Source organism: Denticeps clupeoides, chromosome 11 (genome assembly GCF_900700375.1).
Source record: "Denticeps clupeoides chromosome 11, fDenClu1.1, whole genome shotgun sequence".
Lineage (NCBI taxonomy): Eukaryota > Metazoa > Chordata > Actinopteri > Clupeiformes > Denticipitidae > Denticeps > Denticeps clupeoides.
Window position 1 is genome coordinate 13,827,144 of NC_041717.1, and position 20,660 is coordinate 13,847,803.

Sequence of the window (20,660 nt, forward strand, 5' to 3'; positions counted from 1 at the left end):
ATCGCAACAGATGTGTACAACATATCACATGCAAAAGAGAATGAAAGTCAGCTGACTTCAGTCCTTCATCCTTTATTGAACAGCAGCATATTTACACAAAAATAAAATGTAATACTGTAAAAACTGAAGTTATACCCAAATGAAATGGCATTTTATTCCATTGGCTGAATTCTGTGCAAAAAATATATGACTGAAAATTATGAAGAAAAAAAACATTAAAGATTATGTATGTGGTTTGCAAAGTACAACTAATGTTCTCTGCAACAACAAATCTGCAGATCAGCCATTACTCTTAACAAAAATCCTACCTATACATTGGAAGTGCTGACCTCTTGCTGAAGAGCTATAAAGACAACCAGTTTTGCATATTAATGAGCCTCTATAGACATAATGAAAAATGTTTTATTGGCGGTAAACTCTGCATTTTATTAAGTTGGGTCAGACACTGCATACAAGCTACACTTATGTTAATGCAGGCCAACGACCTCAAAGGTGACCCCAAATATTGCACTATTTCCACTGAAACCCAGACAACCTGTACTTCAGAAATCCAAAGACCCCATGTGCACTGGGTCACTCCAGTCTTAAGACATCTGTAAAATGTCCTTTAGGTGAAAGGTAATGGAGCAAAATGGGGTTAAAATGTATATAATAAAAGGCTATGAGAAAACAGTGGTTTCTCTATAGGCCAAGGTGAGATGTGACAAGTCTTTAATAGTCACATGGCAGTAACTGGTTGGGAGCAAAAAAAAAAAAAGAATTAAAAAAATTAAATGATGATATGAAATATTTTCCTTCTTTTCTATTGCTTTGTATGGCCACCAAAAGTCGATAACAAATGTATAAATTGTTCAATTTGTGGTTGGGTGGGAGGGAACAGAGTAAACATCTAGAAAAGACGTGGCAACGCAAAACCACTTTAACACATCACATTGTGCTAAGTTGTGAATACAGTGCTAGCTATGCCAAAATGCTACAACTCTCATTCCATTGACACTCAAACAGGGGTTGTGAAAGGTCACTGATGACCCCTATGGTGCATGTGCACTTATATGTGCTGCAACACCATAATATATTTAGGAAAAGGAAACACCGAACTCTTGCATATCAAAAGATCTTGTGTTTTGAGAGTTCAGACTCTCATTGATGCTCTTTTCAGAAGCACTTCTGGTGGCCATGGCAACAGGTTAATACTGCTTATGCTGCAGCATTAGTCTAGGCACATTATAAACATCCCCTATCCACAAGTCTACTCATTGACTGATTCATTCATTCATTCGCTCGCTCGCTCTCGGTCTCTGCCAGCCAATGCAGGTCAACGTGCCGGTTCCTTCCTTGGCCGCTGCAGCATGTCCTTCACGCTTAAAATGTCCTCTTCTGGGACCTGAAAGTGAAAGAAATGGAATGTGTGTTGCAGAACTGTTAGTGTCATTACTTTCCAAAACAAAAGAAGTCATGTCAATTATTTCCGTGGTAAGCAGACGTGGGACAGATGAATGACATCATCCCACAAAACCCTAAAATTACAAGAAAGCTGCAACCTTGTTTATTCTAAGAATCTTCTTTTCCTGTGTGGGAAGGAGGTGTCTCCTCCACATTAGGCCAGAGACAGGAAACTGTGATTAAAAGAATGGTGGAGCGTGCAACTCAAGCTCATGTCCATTCACGGTGGAAGGAGGCAGGCCACGCCACAGTTACTGCGTATGCAGGGTAGGTGGGTGGAGACTCCTTCTGCATCATGGGTTTCATGCTCTCAGCCAGTGCAATACTGGAAGGTCTCATCACAAAAAAAAAAAAAGCAACAAAAATCCACCCACACAACTGCTGATACTATTTATAGATCGCTGTCTGAAACAGGAGTCATAATTAGTAACGCAGATAACAAAAGAGGATATACAGAAAAAAAAAAAAAAAAAAAAAAAGTCACGCTGCAGGTCAGGAGTTGTGGAATGAAAGAGTGAAGTCATAGGCTGCTCTAAATGGAATATATGCACTGAAGAGAACAAACTCTGGATGTCACATAGCTCTGCCCCTCAGTAATCCTGGGTTGAGAAATTTCCTGTGCGGTTAACGCAATCATTGCTGTTATGCGTGGAGGTTTTTTTTTTTTGCATACCTTTCCAAGTCCATTTTATGTTGTAGCTGGTCTCATTCTATGCAGAATTTTTGCATGTCAGCGCTTTTTTAATAATAAGAGCCAGGTGGGCTATTAAAACAGCACGAGTAACACCAAAATGACAAGATGGGAGGAGCGCGACGTCAGTAAGGCTGATTCTCAGAATGCCTTCTGGTACAACCATAGAAATGCCACAGTAGATGACAAACTAGCAAATAGTTTTTTCCTTTTCGTCAGTTCTGCGTTACGTCATCAACTCTCCATGTTTTTGTCATCTCATAAAAACTGGGGATTTCGAAATCACATTAAGACTGAAAGTTCACAGTGTCAATCGTATATATCTTTGTAGGAAATTTAAGAACTGGGACCAGACCCACTAAACCTGTGTTTGTGATGTGATGTCAGTCTACCCTGCACTTCGTTATGTTACAATGGCAACAAAACCTTGTTAGTTCTGCGCAACCTCTGCAATTTTGTCCACTGCAACCTTTCACCTAATTTTGTTAGTAGTGTCCAAACAAGGTCAAAATCATGGTGTGATATCAGTTTTATTTCTGTAGTAAACAAATGTGGTGAAATTAAATTGTAGTATAACAAATTACTACATTAAATGTTTTAATAATAATAGTCGGAATCTAACTTATTATTATTATTATTAAGTATTGGCCTGTTAGGTCTACCTAATAACATGAATTTATTGAAGCTATTCAGTTTTATGAGTATATGCAAATGATACATTATATTGTATTTACAAAATTTTATTTGATTTATTTAGTTATTGTTTACATTAATTTTGTTTATTAATAAATCTTTTCAGCACCACTAATGAATAAAGCATATTTTGTTGCATTATTTGCAATCTGGTAAATTTACTGAGTGATATAAACACTGTTGTTTTATTCATTTAGACAGCTGCCTAAATCCATGGTTCTGAAAGGTCTCTGGTTTAGGCAAAGCAGACTTCATCGACTAGATTTGGCTGTCGCTGTTTTGCATCTTTATTATACCAGACGTAGAATTGACAGTGAGTGGTATTGCCTCATAATTGTAGTGTGCATCTTCGATGTGGGGGGGAAAAAAAAAAAAAAAAAAGCAGATGTATCTCGGATTAGGAGATCATGCTGAGACATGAAGTTGAAATAAAGTACTTCATCCACCCGGAGTGGTTAAATTTGCCCGATAAAATCTCTGTGCGTAGCAGAGGTAACTCAGTCAGCAGAGTTGATAGTCACATGGACTTCTAACCATCCAGAATAATTGCCATGGGATTGATGGCTTCTTAGACAAACCCAAACTATTCAGTTGTTTAGGTGAATTATTTTGTGATCTCCAAAAGCTATTATTCCAGATAACATTGAACAAATTTTATACATTTAATAATGTGTGTAACATCTGTGTGTGTAAGTATCTATATATTGTATATACATATACAGTACTGTGCAAACGTCTATGGACCAATACAAATCAGTAAAAACAAAACCACTGTTTATCCAAGTTGCAATCAATTATTAAAAAAAAAAAAAATGTACCAAAAGTAGAGAACAGAGAAAAGCAGAAATATATAATGCCTTTTGTATGTAGGCATATAATTATATATTTGATTAGCATTTATTGATACTTGTTACTTTTTGTCCTCCATAACCATTTCTTTACAACCTGCAGTGCCCTCTACTGTTGGAAAAGCTGAGAAGTGATGCTACTCATCAGAAGTAAAGAGGCTCATTTCCATCTGAGCTCATCGGCCAGTCACTCACCAGTGCATGGTCAAAGCTGAATGTGCTTATATAATACGCAGATATATCGCTGTCCGCCAGAGGCTGGGAAATCTGAGCGACAATGCCACATTCATCTGAGTGAAAAAGAGAGAATATTAAAATACTAATTAATTTTAAAATTAAATTGAAAGTTTTTAAATGAGGCCCATGCCACCTAGTGTATTCTTAAAATATCTAAAAACTAAAGAGAAACATCTCTCTCTCTAACAATGAAAGACAATAACATGAAAACCTGTAGTGTCTGGATTAGAAAATATTTTGGAAAAACAAAACGAAAAAATATGATGGAAAAATATGACTTAATATGATGGAAAGAGATTAAACTGTAAAAGAATAGGCTCTGGGGTCCATCCACAGGGACATGACAGGGACATGGTTGTCCTGAGTCAGCTGTGTAAATATCAGCCAGCACCCGCCACCCGCCGGGCCCCACACTCATGTTGCTCCTTGCCCCCAGTTCCCTTTAACTGGGACAGGGGCATCAAGTTCAGAGAGTCCCAGTTGGAGACTGAGGGTACATTACGCAAGAAATAAGAAACAGCCCATTGATTGTTAAAGGTCGCCATCATGAAAATTTCACTGAAATTAATTAACATTAATACGAGTTCCCCTAGCCTGTCTATGGTCCTGTAGTGGCTAGAAATGGCGATAGGTGCTTTGGCCATTCTGCTTTGCTATTCAGAGAGCATCAGCTCAGACGGTCGGATCTGGAATTTGTCCCTTTATGTCTGCCCAGAGAATTTTCCACTCCTCGCCGAAAAAAGTAACTCTACAGACCATCATGACCTTCTAAATGTGCGAAGCATTGCAGTTGCTCGGTTATTGGATGTAAAAATGAGCACAAATGAAGCAGTGGGTTAATACATTTTTCTGGAAAAACACAGGCACGACTTCAAGTTTGTGACAAACATTGTGGTTGGTGAATGGTGTTGATGACGTCATTTCTGCGAATGCCCTCTCATTTCTATTGCCCGCTCTCCTCCTCATTTGCATTTAAGGCTACGGAAGACACCGGAACAGAATGATGTCTGTGACTGGCTCAAAGTGGCTTAAATTCTGCATTTTTTTCATGATAGGGGACCTTTAATGATTAGGCTTTGTAATAATATGAGATGTGAGATGTGTGCACTCACCAAATCCTAGAGGCTGGCCTCCAATCCGCACCATCCTCCAAAGCTCTCCAGACGAGCTCGTAAACAAAAGGTCGGCAGGAAATCTACAAAATACACAGACAGTCGGCTGCCTAACAGCAACAACAGATACGGATGTGCTAAATCTCAAGGTTTCTCTGGTTCTCGCCTGGTGATCACTGTGGCATGGGAGTTACTTACTGCCTCTGGGCATCCGTGTCCATCACCAGAGACACGTAGCCATCGATCAGGGAGAAGGAGAAGAACTTGACACACTCCAGATCCTGGTTCAGGTCAGAGCCAGAGCCTGCAGGACTGTGAAGGAGTAACAAATGTTGCAGTAACAGAACAATTTAATGATGCTTACTTGAATATAATTCAAATATTTTTTTGTGTGTCTCAAGGTCACAGCTCAAGCTGATGCTTCCTAACTAATTTAAAAAGCAAGGATGCAGTCAGCCCCTCTTCCACCAAACCAATACAAATCCAGATGGAATAAAAGTGCAGGCCAGGACCTGCTGGAATAGAAGAGAACGTCGATGAGTGTAGTGGCGATGGTGGGCAGGGTGTCCGGGTCCAGGCTCATCACACAGAAGTGGTTCTCTGGGATCAGAACTGGGTGCACTGTGGCTTTCGGAGCTGGAAACAGCACAATAATGCAGTAAATGCTAATTATCCTTATCTTCAGAGTAAATACAGTCAGAATGTAACTGAGCAGTTACTCACAAGAATGGTAGATACTCATAGCACAAAGCTGCATGTGTTGCTGCAATTCTACCGTCCTTTAATATTTATATATGGCTGTCATCCAGCTGCGACATCATTGCTTACAGTGGCAGACAACGCAATAGATCAGAAAGACATTAAAATAAAAACCTTAAAGTGGAAGGGTTGGATCCTCAGATATCTATGTTGCCACAAATCCAAGCCTTCTCTTTCTTCTCTTTCATCCACCACTCTCACAGCAGAACTTACTATTTCTTTTTTGATATACAGCTACTTCCATATGTCATTAAAATGGACTACATTGCTATAGTGGAATCGGATCATGCCCCAGTTTTAATTGACCTTTCCCCTCACAGAGCAAGTTTGGAATCCAGGGTGATATTATATCATGTAACGATAGGATTAATAAAGAACGGAGACCAATCCCAGGACAATTTATTATCTACTGGTAAACCAGAACAATTACTGTTGAAAGCATGAGGCTATGTTTAGGAATATGGTGATAAGGATGGTCGTCTTCTGGCACATAAATTTAAAGGTTCCTTTTGACTTTGTGAGATTATTTAACATTAATACTAATAATAATTCCCCTAGCCTGTTTGTGTGATAGGTCTTTCTGCTTTGGCCATTCTGTTTCACTGTTCAGTGAGTGGCAGCTCAGATGCTCAGATCTGGAATTCAGTCACACGAGACTGAATTTTTCTGGAAAAATGCCGCCAATACTTCCTGTCTGCACCAAACATTGTGGTTGGTGAATGGTATTGATAATTTCCGTAAATGTCCCCATAAACTTCTATAGGCCGCTTTTTTCCTCGTCCCGCCTCTCTCCTCCTCATTAGCATTTAAAGCTACACACACCAAAATGTCACCGACACAGTTGTCAATTACTAAAGTCCACTTCAATGCACAATCACCTAATCAAGCATAGACAGTCGTCAATTCACCTTAGTTAGGATGTAATAGTTCTAGTCCACTGTTGCACTAATTTACCACTATAACCATGTATATCTGGGTGTTTATAGGGTATATAAGGTATATATACCATGTATATAGAGAGGTAGAAGCCTAGTGGGTAACACACTCGCCTATGCACCAGAAGTCTGATTGCTTCTAATCTTTCTTCCCCTGCTTAGTACTGTATGTACACAAGGGTGATGTGGGTGAGCATTGTCATATGTATTTTTCCCCAGCTGTACACTGTCTGGACAGCTTACATTATAGCAGTATAATATATAATACATAATTACAAGGTACATGGGGTGTTTGCTGTTGGCAATTGTTAAGAATCAATGAGTGTTGCAGCTCTAAAATAAATGTAAAAAAATAAGAGACAGGATTCCTTCCAAAAGTTGAAATGAAATGTGATACAATGGAATATAAAATGCAGCAATCAATGTTTATTTCTATTATGGACAAATTCACTAATTTTATTAATTTATATAAATGCTCATTTTGTTTGTGAATGGACTTACCATCTTTTCCGTTCCTCTGCAGACCATTCTGCATATCCTGGCTGTTCACAGGGACATACTCTCCCCCCACCTCTCTGTAAATGTTAAATTCTTCCTGCAGCGTGTGAATGACCACAGAAAGGTCCTTTTCTCGCACCTAAACACACACAAAACACAGACACAATTGAATGATGATGCCACTACAAAGCTAAAGATTAACTACTCGCACCCATCTAGTCAGCGTTTAACAGGTCACTTCACTTTCCGCTCTGTAATAAAAAGTCAGCTGCAAGCACTCGGCCAGCATATTTTGCCCAAATGCTGAATAGGGAGCGTGCAAGCAAATTCACAACAAGAGTGTGAACACGGACAGAGGAAGGACAAAGACAACAGTCAAGGCTGGCAACGAAACCATAGTGCAGACAGGCTGGGTTTGATGCCAACCATTAGATCTCAAAACTGTGAGGAGGTTTGAACAGTCTCTGCCGTGCTAAACCGTACATGGCAGTTGATTCACATCATAAAATGACCCTGCTGCTGCTCTTCCTCAAATCTCATCCATGGTGACCTCATGTTCTCAACAGGGTGGTAGTAGCCTAGTGGGTAACACACTCGCCTATGAACCAGAAGATCCAGGTTCAAATCCCACTTACTACCATTGTGTCCCTGAGCAAGACACTTAACCCTAAGTTGCTCCAGGGGGGGACTGTCCCTGTAACTACTGATTGTAAGTCGCTCTGGATAAGGGCGTCTGATAAATACCTTAAATGTAAATGTAAATGTCAACACAGTGGCAGACTCATGCTTTTGAGGGTTTATCTGATGAGTAGCAGAGTTTGTTGTTGACTTCAAGGTCTGTGAAAATGCATCGAGAAGCCATTTTATTTCTAATGAGAACATTATTTATTATTGAAAGTCTTCCACAGTCAATACTGCAGTGAAATGCACAGCAAGGCGCTAATCTTAAAAATAAATATATCAGAAAAATAAAAACACTGTATTTTAACACATAGCAGTTGTAAATATGAATAGTCTCAATGGAATTTTTACAAGTAAATTGAAAGGTCTTCTCAAAAAACTATGGTGGTTCAGGTTTCATATACCGGACATTGAAAGACTATGAATGTATTAATTCATTCTTTATAAAAAAAAAAAATAAAAAAAAAGGTTAATTACTTTAAAAGACCAAAGAGCACTCACCAGGATAAAATCGGTCTGATAGGTGGACAGCATAAAGACGGACACGTGCTGCTCAGCCAACGGGGCGATGACGGACTTGGCAATCTTGGTGACACCCACCGCCTGGGAGCTGCTGGAGGCGTTGCCGTTGGATACGACGTTGAGGGGCAGCCAGGTGGAGCACTCCACCTGCAGATGCTCCGACGGCTGCAGCTCTGCAGGAGCCCACAGATGAGAAGATTGTCACCATGCTGGACAACCCCATACATTTTAGAACCACGAAAGATACAAAGATAAAAGCGAACTGAAATCATAGCCCTGACGCAGGGCCAGACTCTCCTCTCCCTCTTTTTAAAGTACAAGTAGGGAATACATCTGACTGGATCCTGGCAGCTACCTGGGAAACATGTGCATGGTCTGGGGGAGGAAAACAGGGAATCTGGCGGATCTGGGGTCTGAAGGGTGAGGAAGCATCTGACTGTGGGAGCTGGGGTAACATATCACATACAGCACTGTAAACTGTTTTTTAAGGTTTTATAAATATATGTGGACTACATAAAGTATATAAACACACAAATAATAACTATTAAAAAGTGAAAGTAACAAAAAATTAAGTTAAGTTAATGGGCCTCCTACAAAGAATCTATATTGAATAGTTTGAGTCTTTTGCTACTGTAACAGAACTACTTTCAGCTTAGAAAAACAGCTTTCACTAAACTGGTCCATTCGCTTGTTGCTCATTGCTTTACATATTGGCATTTACAAATTTTTTGCTCAGGTCGCCTGATTTCATGGAATTTCGCTGCTCGCCACACCTCTCATAGTCTTTTAATATGTGCGTGCCTCGTTCGCAACATGTAGGTTGAAGGTTAGCTGCTGAAGGTGGTTCTCATTTGCCTAACAAAGTCTAATCCAAATGCACAACCTGAAATAACACGCACCTCGTATTCGAAACTAGCCGTGAGCATTGCACAGGATTCTAGCAAATCGTACAGTCTCTAGGAATGACTTAATTAATTAACTAACTAAATATTTTTATGCCATGAAGAGGGAATTTATATTCATTTGACTGTTTTTTAGACCAGACGTGGGCAGCCATCTTTATAGGAACCCCTGCTGAAAGCAGCTTAGAGTGAGGTCTGGATGGTCAATACGCTGTTTTTTTTCGCCTGTCGGGACGGTCAAATGAGACACAGAGGGAAACACCAGCAATTTACCTTTAAATCCATCCTCATCAAGGACAACGGTGTAGTTTTCTGGTGTCTCTGTGAGACTGAAGAACTTACACCTGTAGTGGAAAAACAAAAAAAAAAAGAAAAAGAGGGAGGAGAGGGTGGAGGGCGAAACAGAAAAAACACATGAGATGGGGGGAGGAAAAAAAAAAAAAAAGAACCCACTCAGATTTCCTCAGAAAGAGGAAAAACAATGACAGATTGCCGTCGGGGATGTGCTGTGCTGAAGACAGACTGTCCTGAGGCGGGGAGGCAGCGCCAACCCCGCTCCAGAAACACTTTCCCCACACAATGCGCGCAGCCAGTCGAGCTAAGGGACCGCATCAAAAACACCCACTGTTTTATTCCGAGGGCTGCCAGGAGCCCACATCCAAAGCGGGGAGCCCATTGATGCGGGATCTTTTGATTAGAGCTACACAGGCCCTGTATATTTGGGGTCTGGATGAGGACGGGAGGAGGGGGGCGGGTTGCATCGTTTCGGGCCTTGACCCAAATACTACAGACGGGTTAGCGTGGAGCCTGGGCACCCTGGGACACCGACTCAATGCTGCCACTGTTAGCTCGGCACATTAACGTCATTGAAGTGAGCCGATGGGAAATTTGCAGTCTGGTCATATTTGACGTTAACTCGGTCTGTGCATGCGTGTGTGTAGCTGCTTCCAAGATGGAAAAAGGGGAAAATGTCACTATTATTTGTATTATTTGTATCATTTATTATCACCACAAACAGATAAATAGGATGTGATTTAAAACAAATATATATTGATATTTATATATGCTAAAGCATTATTCACACGTGCAAATGTCTGCATTTCTGCACGAGTACAAACTCAACCATATCGTGCACAACTATTGCTAAGCTGCATTTTCGTCAAGCCATTTTGCTGATGATTTTTAAACTATTTGTTTAATTGACACAGTCGGCCTGTTTTTCCTGAAGAGACTCATCGGTTCTTAAGAAGCTTGCGCTCAATCTCTCAACCGCTCCCACTCTCCGTGACATCCTCTCTCCCGGCTGGATCCTGTTTTGAGTGGTACTCAGCAGATTGTAATCCACCACACGAGGTCAGCCATCAATGCGGCGCAAGGGGGGGGGGACGACACACACAGGGCTCCACCCACAGGCGGCTCATTGTGTTCGGCGAGCCCCCTGACTTCCTGACAACTTCTCGACCCCCCCGAGGGCCGCACTTCCTGCAGGTAGCAGCGATGCCGTGCACAGCATGGAACACACAGAAATATGCCAACTGAGCACTGGAAAGTTAAAAAAAAGCAACATACTGGCACCTTTAAGAAAGACACAGGGCTTTGAGGCATTTTGGGAGACCAGGCAAAAGGGGGCTGGAGGGCCCTAAACTGACCCAAACTGCATGGGACTGATCATAAAGGGGTACTGGGACGTGGTGCCTTTCAGCGCGGGGGTCTCGCTGCGGCCCATCTGGTCCCTGGCTGCGCTTCTTGACCTGAAACGACTTTGAAAGCAATTGATTTTTCTCCTTGTGATACACAGCACAGGAAACAACTAAAACGTGTCTACTAGGGTGGTAGTAGCCTAGTGGGTAACACACTCGCCTATGAACCAGAAGACCCGGGTTTGAATCCCACTTACTACCATTGTGTCCCTGAGCAAGACACTTAACCCTAAATTGCTCCAGGGGGGACTGTCCCTGTAACTACTGGTTGTAAGTCGCTCTGGATAAGGGCGTCTGATAAATGCTGTAAATGTAAATGTGTCCTCTGCATTTAACCAATTACCTTAGTGACCAGTGGGCAGCCTGGAGAGCAGCGTGTGGGGACGGGACCTCAGTGGCACCTTGTTGGTTCAGGATCAGGACCCCAGTTATGAGTCCGATTCCTTATCCACCAGGCCACCACCGTCCCGTTTGTGTGCATTATACATTTAACCCTACAGTGTCCAACCAATCCCTTTAAATTTATGCCATTCATCAGAAGCCCTTATCAAGAGTGACTTACAATCAGCAGTTATACAGGGACAGTCCCCTCCTGGAGACACTCAGGGTTAAGTGTCTTACTCAGGGACACGATGGTAGTAAGTGGGGTTTAAACCTGTGACTTTGTGGTCGAGGGCGTTACCTACCTAGTTATCAAAAAAAAAATATGGATGAAATAAAAAAAAAAAAAAAAAAAAAAAAGTCACAGAAGGGTCACCTGCAACACCAAGAGCGCATTCTCACCGTTAGAACCAAGTTGGAGAACCGGAAAGACACTCAATGTGCTCGGACCACATAGAGCATCGTTGCCGTGTTTTCTTTCATTAGAAACCTCTGCGGGGGCCCGGATTCCTCTCGCTCTCCAACACACAAACACACACGCATGCACAACTCTTCACCGACAACAGCGTAGGATCACACACCCCCGGATTATTTGTGTGACAAAGTTCTTAGCTGAGCTCTGAACTCGTTGTTATGCAACGGTTGCCATTGAAGGTGGGGGTCCGAAGTTTTTTTTTAAAAAAAGCATCGAGTTAAGCTCCAGTTGGTTGGTCGAGAGAAGCGTGCAACGCGCAAGACCAAAGAAAAACAACGGGACGGGATCTGAAGTGTAATCAGGCACGGGTCAACTTGTGCGAGCACTCCCAAACAGGTAGACAAGCGATGAATAACGCTTCCGCTCCCGAGGCGTCTCGACACGCCGTCTGACGTCTGGAGTTACTATCAGTTGCATCATTTTTATACAGAAGCTTCTGACGTTGTACCTGTGGCACCTTCCAGAACAATCGGCCATTGTTCAAGCGACGTTCCCACGACTTTTCCTTCACAGGACGGCACATTTCGAAGCGCCTGACCTTTGGGCCGGTAGAAAAAAAAAAAACCAGCACCGTTCCAACCTCAAGGTGAACGGCCAGGGTGTAAACACGTGCAGGCCGCTGCCTTTTGGACGCGTGACATCCTGCTCGGGCAGACAAGAGGATGACCGAACGGGACATCCCCCCCACCTATCTATCTATCTTCAGAGCAGCGGTCTACCAGGGCCGGGCAGCCAGATGCTGGTGGGACACCCAGGGTTAGAGGCTACAGGAAGGATTTGCAGAGGATTAAAAAAAAAAAAAAAAAACGAATGCATGTATTCGGTCTACTTAAAATGCCACATTACACAAACAGGGAATAAAATGAAAAATAAAAATATATATTTATATTCTGAGGTGGGTCGGTTATAATTTCACACAACATTAACGCGCCTGTTGTCGCGTTGAAACCTGGAAGGTTACTGATTTATTTATAATGTAAAAAAAACTAAGTTAGCCTTCCTGACACTCTAGTTTTGTCAAGAAATAAATAAAAATAGTTTTTTGGGGTTTTTTTGCCCGCCCGCTGCAGCTGCAAGTTTGGGCAGGTTCGTGCGGAACACGAACGCTCCACCAAGAAGGCGCGCCTACCTGCTCCTGTTCCTGAGGAAGATGAGTTTTATCAGGGGGTGAGTGTAACGCGCCAGCCCGCTTTTGCCGATACTGGTCACCCTCAGTCGGTGGTCGAGGATATGCAGGTCCATCCCCTCCTCGGCTCCCAGGAAAAAGAAAGAAAGAAAGAAAGAAAGAGAGGAAGAAAGAAAGAAAAAAAAAAGACAACGCTGTTCAGGCGCCGGGACGCGCGCCGGCCCCAGGTTTGGCGGAAGGTGACGAGGCGGACGGCCGCCTGGCGATGCCCGCCGCGCTGGCTCGTGTAACAGGGCCGCCGCCTTGCATCAGTAGCGCGACGGAAAGGCGGAGAAGGCGCCGGGCGTAATTCGACCAGCTACAGTGCGCTAATGAGGCCATACAGTAACACGCCCCCCCTCGCCCTTAAAGGGCCAGGCGCGCGCGAGGTCACGTGTTCGGGCACGTTGGGGACGCCCACGTCCACGCGTTGCGTGTGACGGTGACGTGCGGCTGCGTTCCGTCGTGTGTACCTAGTCAAGGTGTGTCGTTTCGGGGCAGGTGTGATTCTGATGCCTGACGGAATATGATATTTACGGCCTTATTATGAAATATTCCGTTTGAAATTCCAACAGGTTTCCGAGAAGGCGCCGTCGCAACTGTGCAGGAAAAGCGCCGGGGTCTGTTGTAAAACCCAAGCATCGTGTACATTTTACCTGGAGAAAGAGTGAGGTCGAGAGCAGCCGTGATGCTTAATCGGGTTCTGTCTGCATTGGAACCGTGGAAACCTTCCTGCTTTGTGCGTCGGTGGTATAGTGGTGAGCATAGCTGCCTTCCAAGCAGTTGACCCGGGTTCGATTCCCGGCCGACGCAGTTGTCCTTTTAGTGGCCGAGCGGCTAAAGGAGACGGCCCCGTAATCTGAAGGTTGCCGGTTCGGGGCCACTGAGCAAAGTACCGTCCCCACACACTGCTCCCCGGGTGCCTGTAATGGCTAAATGCAGAGAGCACATTTCCTTGTGTGCACCGTGTGCATAATGTCAGAGGCATCTCAACACGTCAGTTACTGTCAGTTGCATCATTTCTTTCATAGAGAATATAGTCAGGCAACATTTTGTCTTCATACGATGAACTGTCGTATGTAGTGCTTGTGTGAGGGACCATGTAGAAACTACTGCAAACTCTACAAAATGGTTACAGTGGAGGCATCTCATCCAGGTATCTTCAGTTAACAAGATCACAGAAAACACTGAAACAATGACGTTTATTTTCTGCAAAACTTTTACTGGCAAATAACTCAAATGGCTTTCAGAATGATGAATTTTTTATGAACCCTTTTGTGGCTTAATCTATTCCATGAAGCGGTGGTGTCAAACAAGCTGTAATGCACACACATCAATATCCCTCAGATAGCAAGCGCTGTATCTTGGCCTCCACAAAGTCCTGTATGTAGAAGTGGGTCACATAGGTGACATTGTGTGATTTCAGTGACCTAAATCGATCCATTACACAGGTTCCTTCTTGGTTGGCGTGATTTCAAGTTTTCTTGCTTGTCTGCACTTTGGGTTTTCAGCCCCAAAACTGTGCTTTGTGCAAAGTCACCAAATGCCACCACCAAATCAAATACATATATCGTATATATTAGCACCATAGAAGTGTGTAAGGTGAAAACACATGCCACAAAGACATGTTGGTTCTGTTCTCTTTAGGGCTGTCTGGGTGCTTCTGTTCTCTCAGTAGGACGTGCTGGTCTTATTAAATGCCCTCTTACTACTTCAAAGCAAGTCCTGCTAAAGGATTACACTGGAGGCTTTGAAAGCTATTGCGCTACTCCAATGTGCATGTAATTCAGTTGAGACCACAGACAACACACCGTCATTTCTTCACTTTTTTGTCTGTCACTTGCGCTTACTATTTTCTGCACAAATGTAGAATTATCCATGTTGAAGATGGGCAATAAATACTGCTTTTTCTGATGATGAAGGCAGAAGCAAAAAAATCAATACATTTCATATATCAAACTCAATCTGAAGCTGATGTCAGTTTTTTTCCTAAATAAATTAGTCTATTTTACTTGTTTATTAAAATATATTCGATTACTTATTTAATGTCTGCTGTGCATGCTGTATTACTTTGCAGGTTTCAGAGCAAAAATGGCTTAATAGCTTGTTTTGAATGCAAGAGGATTCAGTGGTCTTCTGTCTTTAGTTACTGCAGAGGAGAGAACTTCAAAGGAATCATGATCCTGGACTCCATGTTTCGAATCAAAGGCACTGCAGGACAAGTATACATGCATCACGACTGCACAGTTCACGAACAGTTCCTTCAATGTAGCTCAGTGATTAACAGTTATACAGAACTGGGCAAACGTTTAAGGCCATAGTGAACAGAACTCAGACGTTTTTTAATCTTTCTAACAGTAACTCTGAAACCTTAAAAACTCTTAAACTACTTAAAAAAAAAAAAAAAGGTGAAAGTGACAATAATGTTCATGTTACTATCTACGGTTGTGCAGCAAGAACTGGGGGTCGGCCTCTCCCAACCCCGTAAAGTAATGAATCATCTCCTACAAGTGTCATGTCATTGTTTAATAAAAAAAAATACATTTTTTTTTGATCGATGTTTGATTTAGGGTTTTTTGTTGCCTTAACAAAACTGCTTGCAGCTTAGACAAGCAGTGGTTCGGTTTTATGTATGTTGCACAGTGCTGTTTAACTACACTATGTCTATATCGTGTTATTAGTGGAATGTGTCATCTGCGTGATTTTTACCTGTGTAATAAACACTTGCATCCCAACCCTCCTTCTGCCAGGCCAAGTTTCTGGTATCTTCTCGGGTCTGCAGGTCTTTATAAGCTGAAGAGAATTTGGTTTATTGAAATCCAAGTGAATTATCGCTGCATTAAATCACTCAAACTTGTACCAACTTCTTGCCGTTTTGTTAACTCACCCCACAGATGATGGACTACGTATAATTCACCGATCTGCGTGAAAAACCCACCGACAGCCTCATTGTTCTCCTGACGATATTTGATTGCTCGTGCCCTACATTATGGCAAAATTGTTGGTAAAACATATATAAATCAGTACAAACAAATCTGATTATCTACTTTTTATCATAATTATTTCCAATATATTATTATTTCCGCAATGTTTTATTACGTAATACAAGACTCACCAGTGATTTCCCCATTCAATCATTGTCCCAGGCTGAAAAAAAAAGTTGTATCATGATTTATTATACATTTCCCTTTTTCCTGTTTTGCCCTAGTGAAGTGAAAGTGATTGTCATTGTGAAACTCTGCAGCACAGCACACGGTGACACAACGAAATGTGTCCTCTGCTTTTAACCATCACCCTTGGTGAGCAGTGGGCAGCCATGACATGCGCCTGGGGAGCAGTGTGTGGGGACGGTACTTTTATTACATATAGATTAGACATATTATAGTATACTCTGCAGTAGACAAGAAAAGGTGACGCAAGATGCTTGTGGGCATAGTAACATATTATTACAGCACTGAATGAATGGAGTTTGAATGATGCGTTCAGGAAACCAACGAAACACCAACTTAACTTTACATCAGAAGCATCACAACAACTGAATCCAGGTTGAAAGGCCTTTTACGTACACACTCAGTATTACCTGGCCGACAAATAATATGAAATATTTGAACTTGCCTTAAGGTTATATGTACGTAGTTCGTAAATATTCGGCCCACTTCTAGGCTTCGGCTCATTCCAGAAACTAAATTCTAGCAAGAGTTGGTTGCGCCGTGCGGTCAGCATTTTACTTCTTTCCTTCCGAAACTCCTTATACTCCTGGTGGAAGAAGAACAAAAGCAAGGCATTACTACCAATGTTGGCCTTCAGTATAAAAAAAAAAACTCTGGAGATGTTCTATAGCTTTAATGGTCAAGGAACAGTAACCAAGAATGCTTCAAGCTCCTGAATGTCCTTCTTACCTTGTTGTGGTTTAACTTGTCTAGGCACTCGGTTAGAGCTGGATACCCACCGGAGTAGCGCCAGAGGTGCACTGCAAGAAAACAGCAGCAGGTGGCAGCATTGCACCATTACAATCAGAGCTGGACCCCCGGCAGGCAATGGGTAAGGGCCAAAATAAAGTTTACCAGCTTGGTCCTGGTCACCATACCAGGTGTTCCAGCTGCCGACCACCTCGCAGGGGTAATTCTCATCACGGTGGAGCTGGTTCTGCACTTCAGCCCTGCACTCAGATTATACTGACTACTGTAGCAATCGGGTCTTATGACCAAATAAATATATCAATCTATTTTTAAAAAAATACTCACGAAAGAATGTTATAGGCCTCCAGGCATTCTGGCTTCACATTGTGAACTGCAGATAGAACAGAAAACTGTGACATAATAATAATAAAAAAATGCGACTGCTATTTTAGGTTTTTCTCTAACTTGGAAAAAGCACGTCAGCATCACACATCAGAAAAAGGCCTTCAATTACTGCAATATATAATTAACCTCATAACCTCCAACTGAAGATGCTTCTTACATTGAATTTTGTACAAGCTGCTGGTCTCTTTCTTGGACAGAAGGTTGGAATGAGTGTCTTTCCTGGCATTGACTTTATGCACAAACATGGACCGGAACCAGCCGGCATCGCTGCTATCTGAAAAGCCTCTTTGAGGTAAAAGACATAGGTAAACCAGATTTTTTATCTCACACAAGAAAAATTTAAAGGTGTTAATGGAAATGAACAGAAATTTCCATTAGGCCTTAATAAACGTGTGGAGTCACATCAAAATATGGTAATAATCATACACTCATGTGTTATTTCGATAAAAAAAATGCTCCTTAATTTAAAAAGAGGCTGCACTTTTGTACCCTTTCAAACCCAATTTTTTAATAAAGATGATGATCAGCTCTAGACTTTCTCTGCTCATGCACCAGGATGAGATCAGCCCTTGGGGCAACGTTTGAAATTGTGTGACACTTTTAATCAGTTTTAGCTGCATATTCTAGCCAGGCAGATGCTGTAACTGCGACTTTGAATGAAAGGACTCTGAAGAAGATGGATGCATGTGTGTGCGCAGGTTGGTTGAAATTAGGGCTGCACGATTTGGGGAAAAAGACATATTGTGATTATTGAGATCAATATTGCGATATGCGATTGCGATATGATAAAGGACACTTGCTTGTATATCAATGAAAAGTCGCATACTAATAGTAAAATGTTTAATTTCAAAGTGAAACATACAAACTACTTATAACCTGAAATGCCCAGTGCTTTCAAAATACAATATTCTACAAAATTAAATAAATCACAAAAAACTCTTTTACATTACTGTTGAACGACAAACCCTGGTAAGGCTAAACAACTGTTTTGATTATATTTGGCCACTATAAAATCCCGTATTATAGTTCTTACGTTTCACCAAAACGTTGTTTGGAGGCTGACTTGAACTCAGGGATGCATAGCTTTGCTAGCTTAGCTAAGGTTAAGATTTGTAAACTGAGGTGAATTTCTTAAGGAAACCTTCAAAGTTTGACAAAAGTTAACTAAACAGCTAAGAACAGTCTAAATAGTTAATGCCTACGTTTAGCCAAAACGCTGTTTGGAGGCTGACTTGAACACAGGAATGCATAGCTTCGCTAGCTTAGCCTATCTTAGCTAAGGTTAAGACTTATAAAACGGGGATTTTATAATGGCCAAATATATTAAAAACAATTGTCCAGCCTTACCTATGAAATGTAATCCCCTGGGATCTGGTTTGGAGCGTACAGCGGTTTGTACAGCCCCAAGCAGCACAAGAGTGAGGCATTTTATGCACTTCTCTCCATAGACATGTGTATGCTTCACGCCACAGCAGAGCCTCTCGCAATATGGCGGCGACGTTAACGTACGATACAGCGCGTCATGCGGCGTCTAACCATATGTCTCCGAATCGAAAGTCATGTGACCAAATACGTCACATCCGACTGAAGTGAGACTCGCAAACTTTGAGAGAATGAGAGAATGGATCGGATATGTTGCCGATCCAATCCATGTACTAATAATTTAAATCGCATCTTTTTGCGTTCATGTAATCGCACAGACTGATATCGCGATTACGATTGCGATTAGAATAATCGTGCAGCACTAGTTGAAATCATCATTGTAAACAGTTGAGCACGTAGTTCACCGCTCCTGGAACGGTGAACTACCGTCTTTGAGTGGTCATTTGCACAAAGAATGTGGCCATACAGGCACAAACACTTAGGATCAATGCTCTGGGTGTGACATCATCATGTCATTAAATTGAGCGTCATCAGCATATCACGCACATATCAACGCAGAGCAATCTGGCTAGTGCTGCTGCCAGGCCGGTGAAGTACATAATTAACCATAAACACAACGACGCAATATTGTGTGGGGTTTACACACTTTTAATGCACTTCTTTTTCTTTGACATAGTAATGTTTCGAAATGAAACATCACCTGGAATACATGGGTGTGAAATTGTGCTTCGAGATTTGGTGAAATGCACAGACATGCGGCAAGCTTTTATACAAACAAATTAATTACAGTGCAATGCCATATCACAGCCATCTTGCATGAGTGTTTTCACTACACCTTCATCCTCACCTCCTTCACTACCGTCACAGTGGGAACACAGAAACACGATAATTAGTGAAACGAGCGGCGTGGGCTGACGAATCTGCATATTTTTCAGTTTGTAAGGCCGTCCCTGATTACCGGTGAAAGGATGGGCACACTGGTGAAGATTCATTTTTGTCAGATTTACCGGTCTGGTGGAGGTGAACCAAGGGAATTTTGCTTCGTTTAGAAGTAGCCTTCACACCTCTTTCCACGGAGAGATAAAACACATTGACCCACCAAGGAAATATATGGTAATGAACACTTAAGGGGCTATAATAATAACTTCTTATCTTGTTTAATTTAAATAGGATTCTTGCCCTTTCTGCAAGAGGAAATGTGAAGACTTTTTTTTTTATTTCAGACAACTCAGTAACAACTCAGACAACCAGATTCTATGTGACCTTGTGCACATGGATCTGAACATGAACATCATAGAACCAGAACTCGGGAGTGTCCTTTCATGGCAACATATCCAAAACATGCATTTTCATAATTGTGTTTGTTTTTTAAAACGAGAACAATGAATTTGAAATATGTTTTATATTGTTCTAGGCATTTTAGCAAATGTAAATCCATTGACGTTCATAATCCAAAAAGTAGTTCCGGTTCTGAAATCTGACTGGCGCACAGATACCTCCCATTAAAAATCAGTATCATTTGGTATTAATGCGCCACACTGGCGTAAATCATTGATTGTCATTAATAATTCTCTGTTAATCGAAATTATTGTAATTCGCTGCGCATAGGATGCAACTGTAAACGTTTTTTTTTTTATAAAAGCAGTAAACCATTGGCGTTTACTGAGCCATGAGCTGCATGAATTTTGACCCCCGTTTTGCCCACGTGGCTATTTATTAATACGGCCTTCCTGCCCGAGTTGTAGTTCCGACAAAACAGACGCGATTTGCTTTCTGTTATTTACCTCCCAAATGGCACCCAGAGGAGAGCGCGTTTGCGCGCTCGGCGCAGAATGTTCTGGAAGCGCGTCGGCGTCGCCATCCTAACGCGGTTCGTATTCCCCGCTGTTCGGAGCGGAGTGGTGGGCAGAAAGGGACTCGAGGTTGTTAAT

The 20,660-nt window shown here is 42.0% G+C and overlaps 2 protein-coding genes and 1 non-coding gene across 3 annotated transcripts; 1 reads left to right on the forward strand and 2 right to left on the reverse strand.

The window, feature by feature from the left end:
- Positions 1-56: 56 nt before the first annotated feature.
- On the reverse strand, positions 57-13,925 carry castor1 (cytosolic arginine sensor for mTORC1 subunit 1). Its single transcript, XM_028995306.1, has 9 exons — positions 13,007-13,925; positions 9,595-9,665; positions 8,399-8,592; positions 7,220-7,355; positions 5,537-5,660; positions 5,223-5,336; positions 5,025-5,107; positions 3,871-3,965; positions 57-1,384 (listed from the first exon to the last, which is right to left on the reverse strand). Exons 1-9 carry the CDS (start codon positions 13,117-13,119, stop codon positions 1,316-1,318), a joined length of 999 nt encoding a protein of 332 aa, XP_028851139.1. The 5' UTR covers positions 13,120-13,925; the 3' UTR covers positions 57-1,315.
- Positions 13,784-13,855, forward strand: trnag-ucc (transfer RNA glycine (anticodon UCC)). The gene has a single exon. It is a non-coding gene; the product is annotated as a tRNA-Gly (tRNA).
- Positions 13,926-14,252: 327 nt separating the features above from the next.
- Positions 14,253-20,622, reverse strand: nipsnap1 (nipsnap homolog 1 (C. elegans)). The gene is made up of 10 exons (XM_028995307.1): positions 20,514-20,622; positions 17,504-17,631; positions 17,287-17,332; positions 17,107-17,201; positions 16,942-17,012; positions 16,658-16,798; positions 16,158-16,189; positions 15,930-16,024; positions 15,752-15,835; positions 14,253-15,253 (listed from the first exon to the last, which is right to left on the reverse strand). Exons 1-10 carry the CDS (start codon positions 20,588-20,590, stop codon positions 15,189-15,191), a joined length of 834 nt encoding a protein of 277 aa, XP_028851140.1. The 5' UTR covers positions 20,591-20,622; the 3' UTR covers positions 14,253-15,188.
- Between the last annotated feature and the right edge of the window lie 38 nt (positions 20,623-20,660).

Excerpts from the sequence above, each read along its gene's own strand:
- castor1 (XM_028995306.1), bottom strand. The coding sequence starts at position 13,119 with ATGGACCTGCATATCCTCGACCACCGACTGAGGGTGACCAGTATCGGC. Across the intron at positions 5,337-5,536 it reads GTTCTCTTCTATTCCAGCAG|TCCTGCAGGCTCTGGCTCTG; the intron begins GTCCTGGCCTGC and ends ACTCCTTCACAG. Across the intron at positions 5,108-5,222 it reads GACACGGATGCCCAGAGGCA|ATTTCCTGCCGACCTTTTGT; the intron begins GTAAGTAACTCC and ends TGTATTTTGTAG.
- nipsnap1 (XM_028995307.1), bottom strand. The coding sequence starts at position 20,590 with ATGGCGACGCCGACGCGCTTCCAGAACATTCTGCGCCGAGCGCGCAAA. Across the intron at positions 17,013-17,106 it reads TGGTGACCAGGACCAAGCTG|TGCACCTCTGGCGCTACTCC; the intron begins GTAAACTTTATT and ends GTTTTCTTGCAG. Across the intron at positions 15,254-15,751 it reads TGCAAGTGTTTATTACACAG|TGCCTTTGATTCGAAACATG; the intron begins GTAAAAATCACG and ends CTTGTCCTGCAG.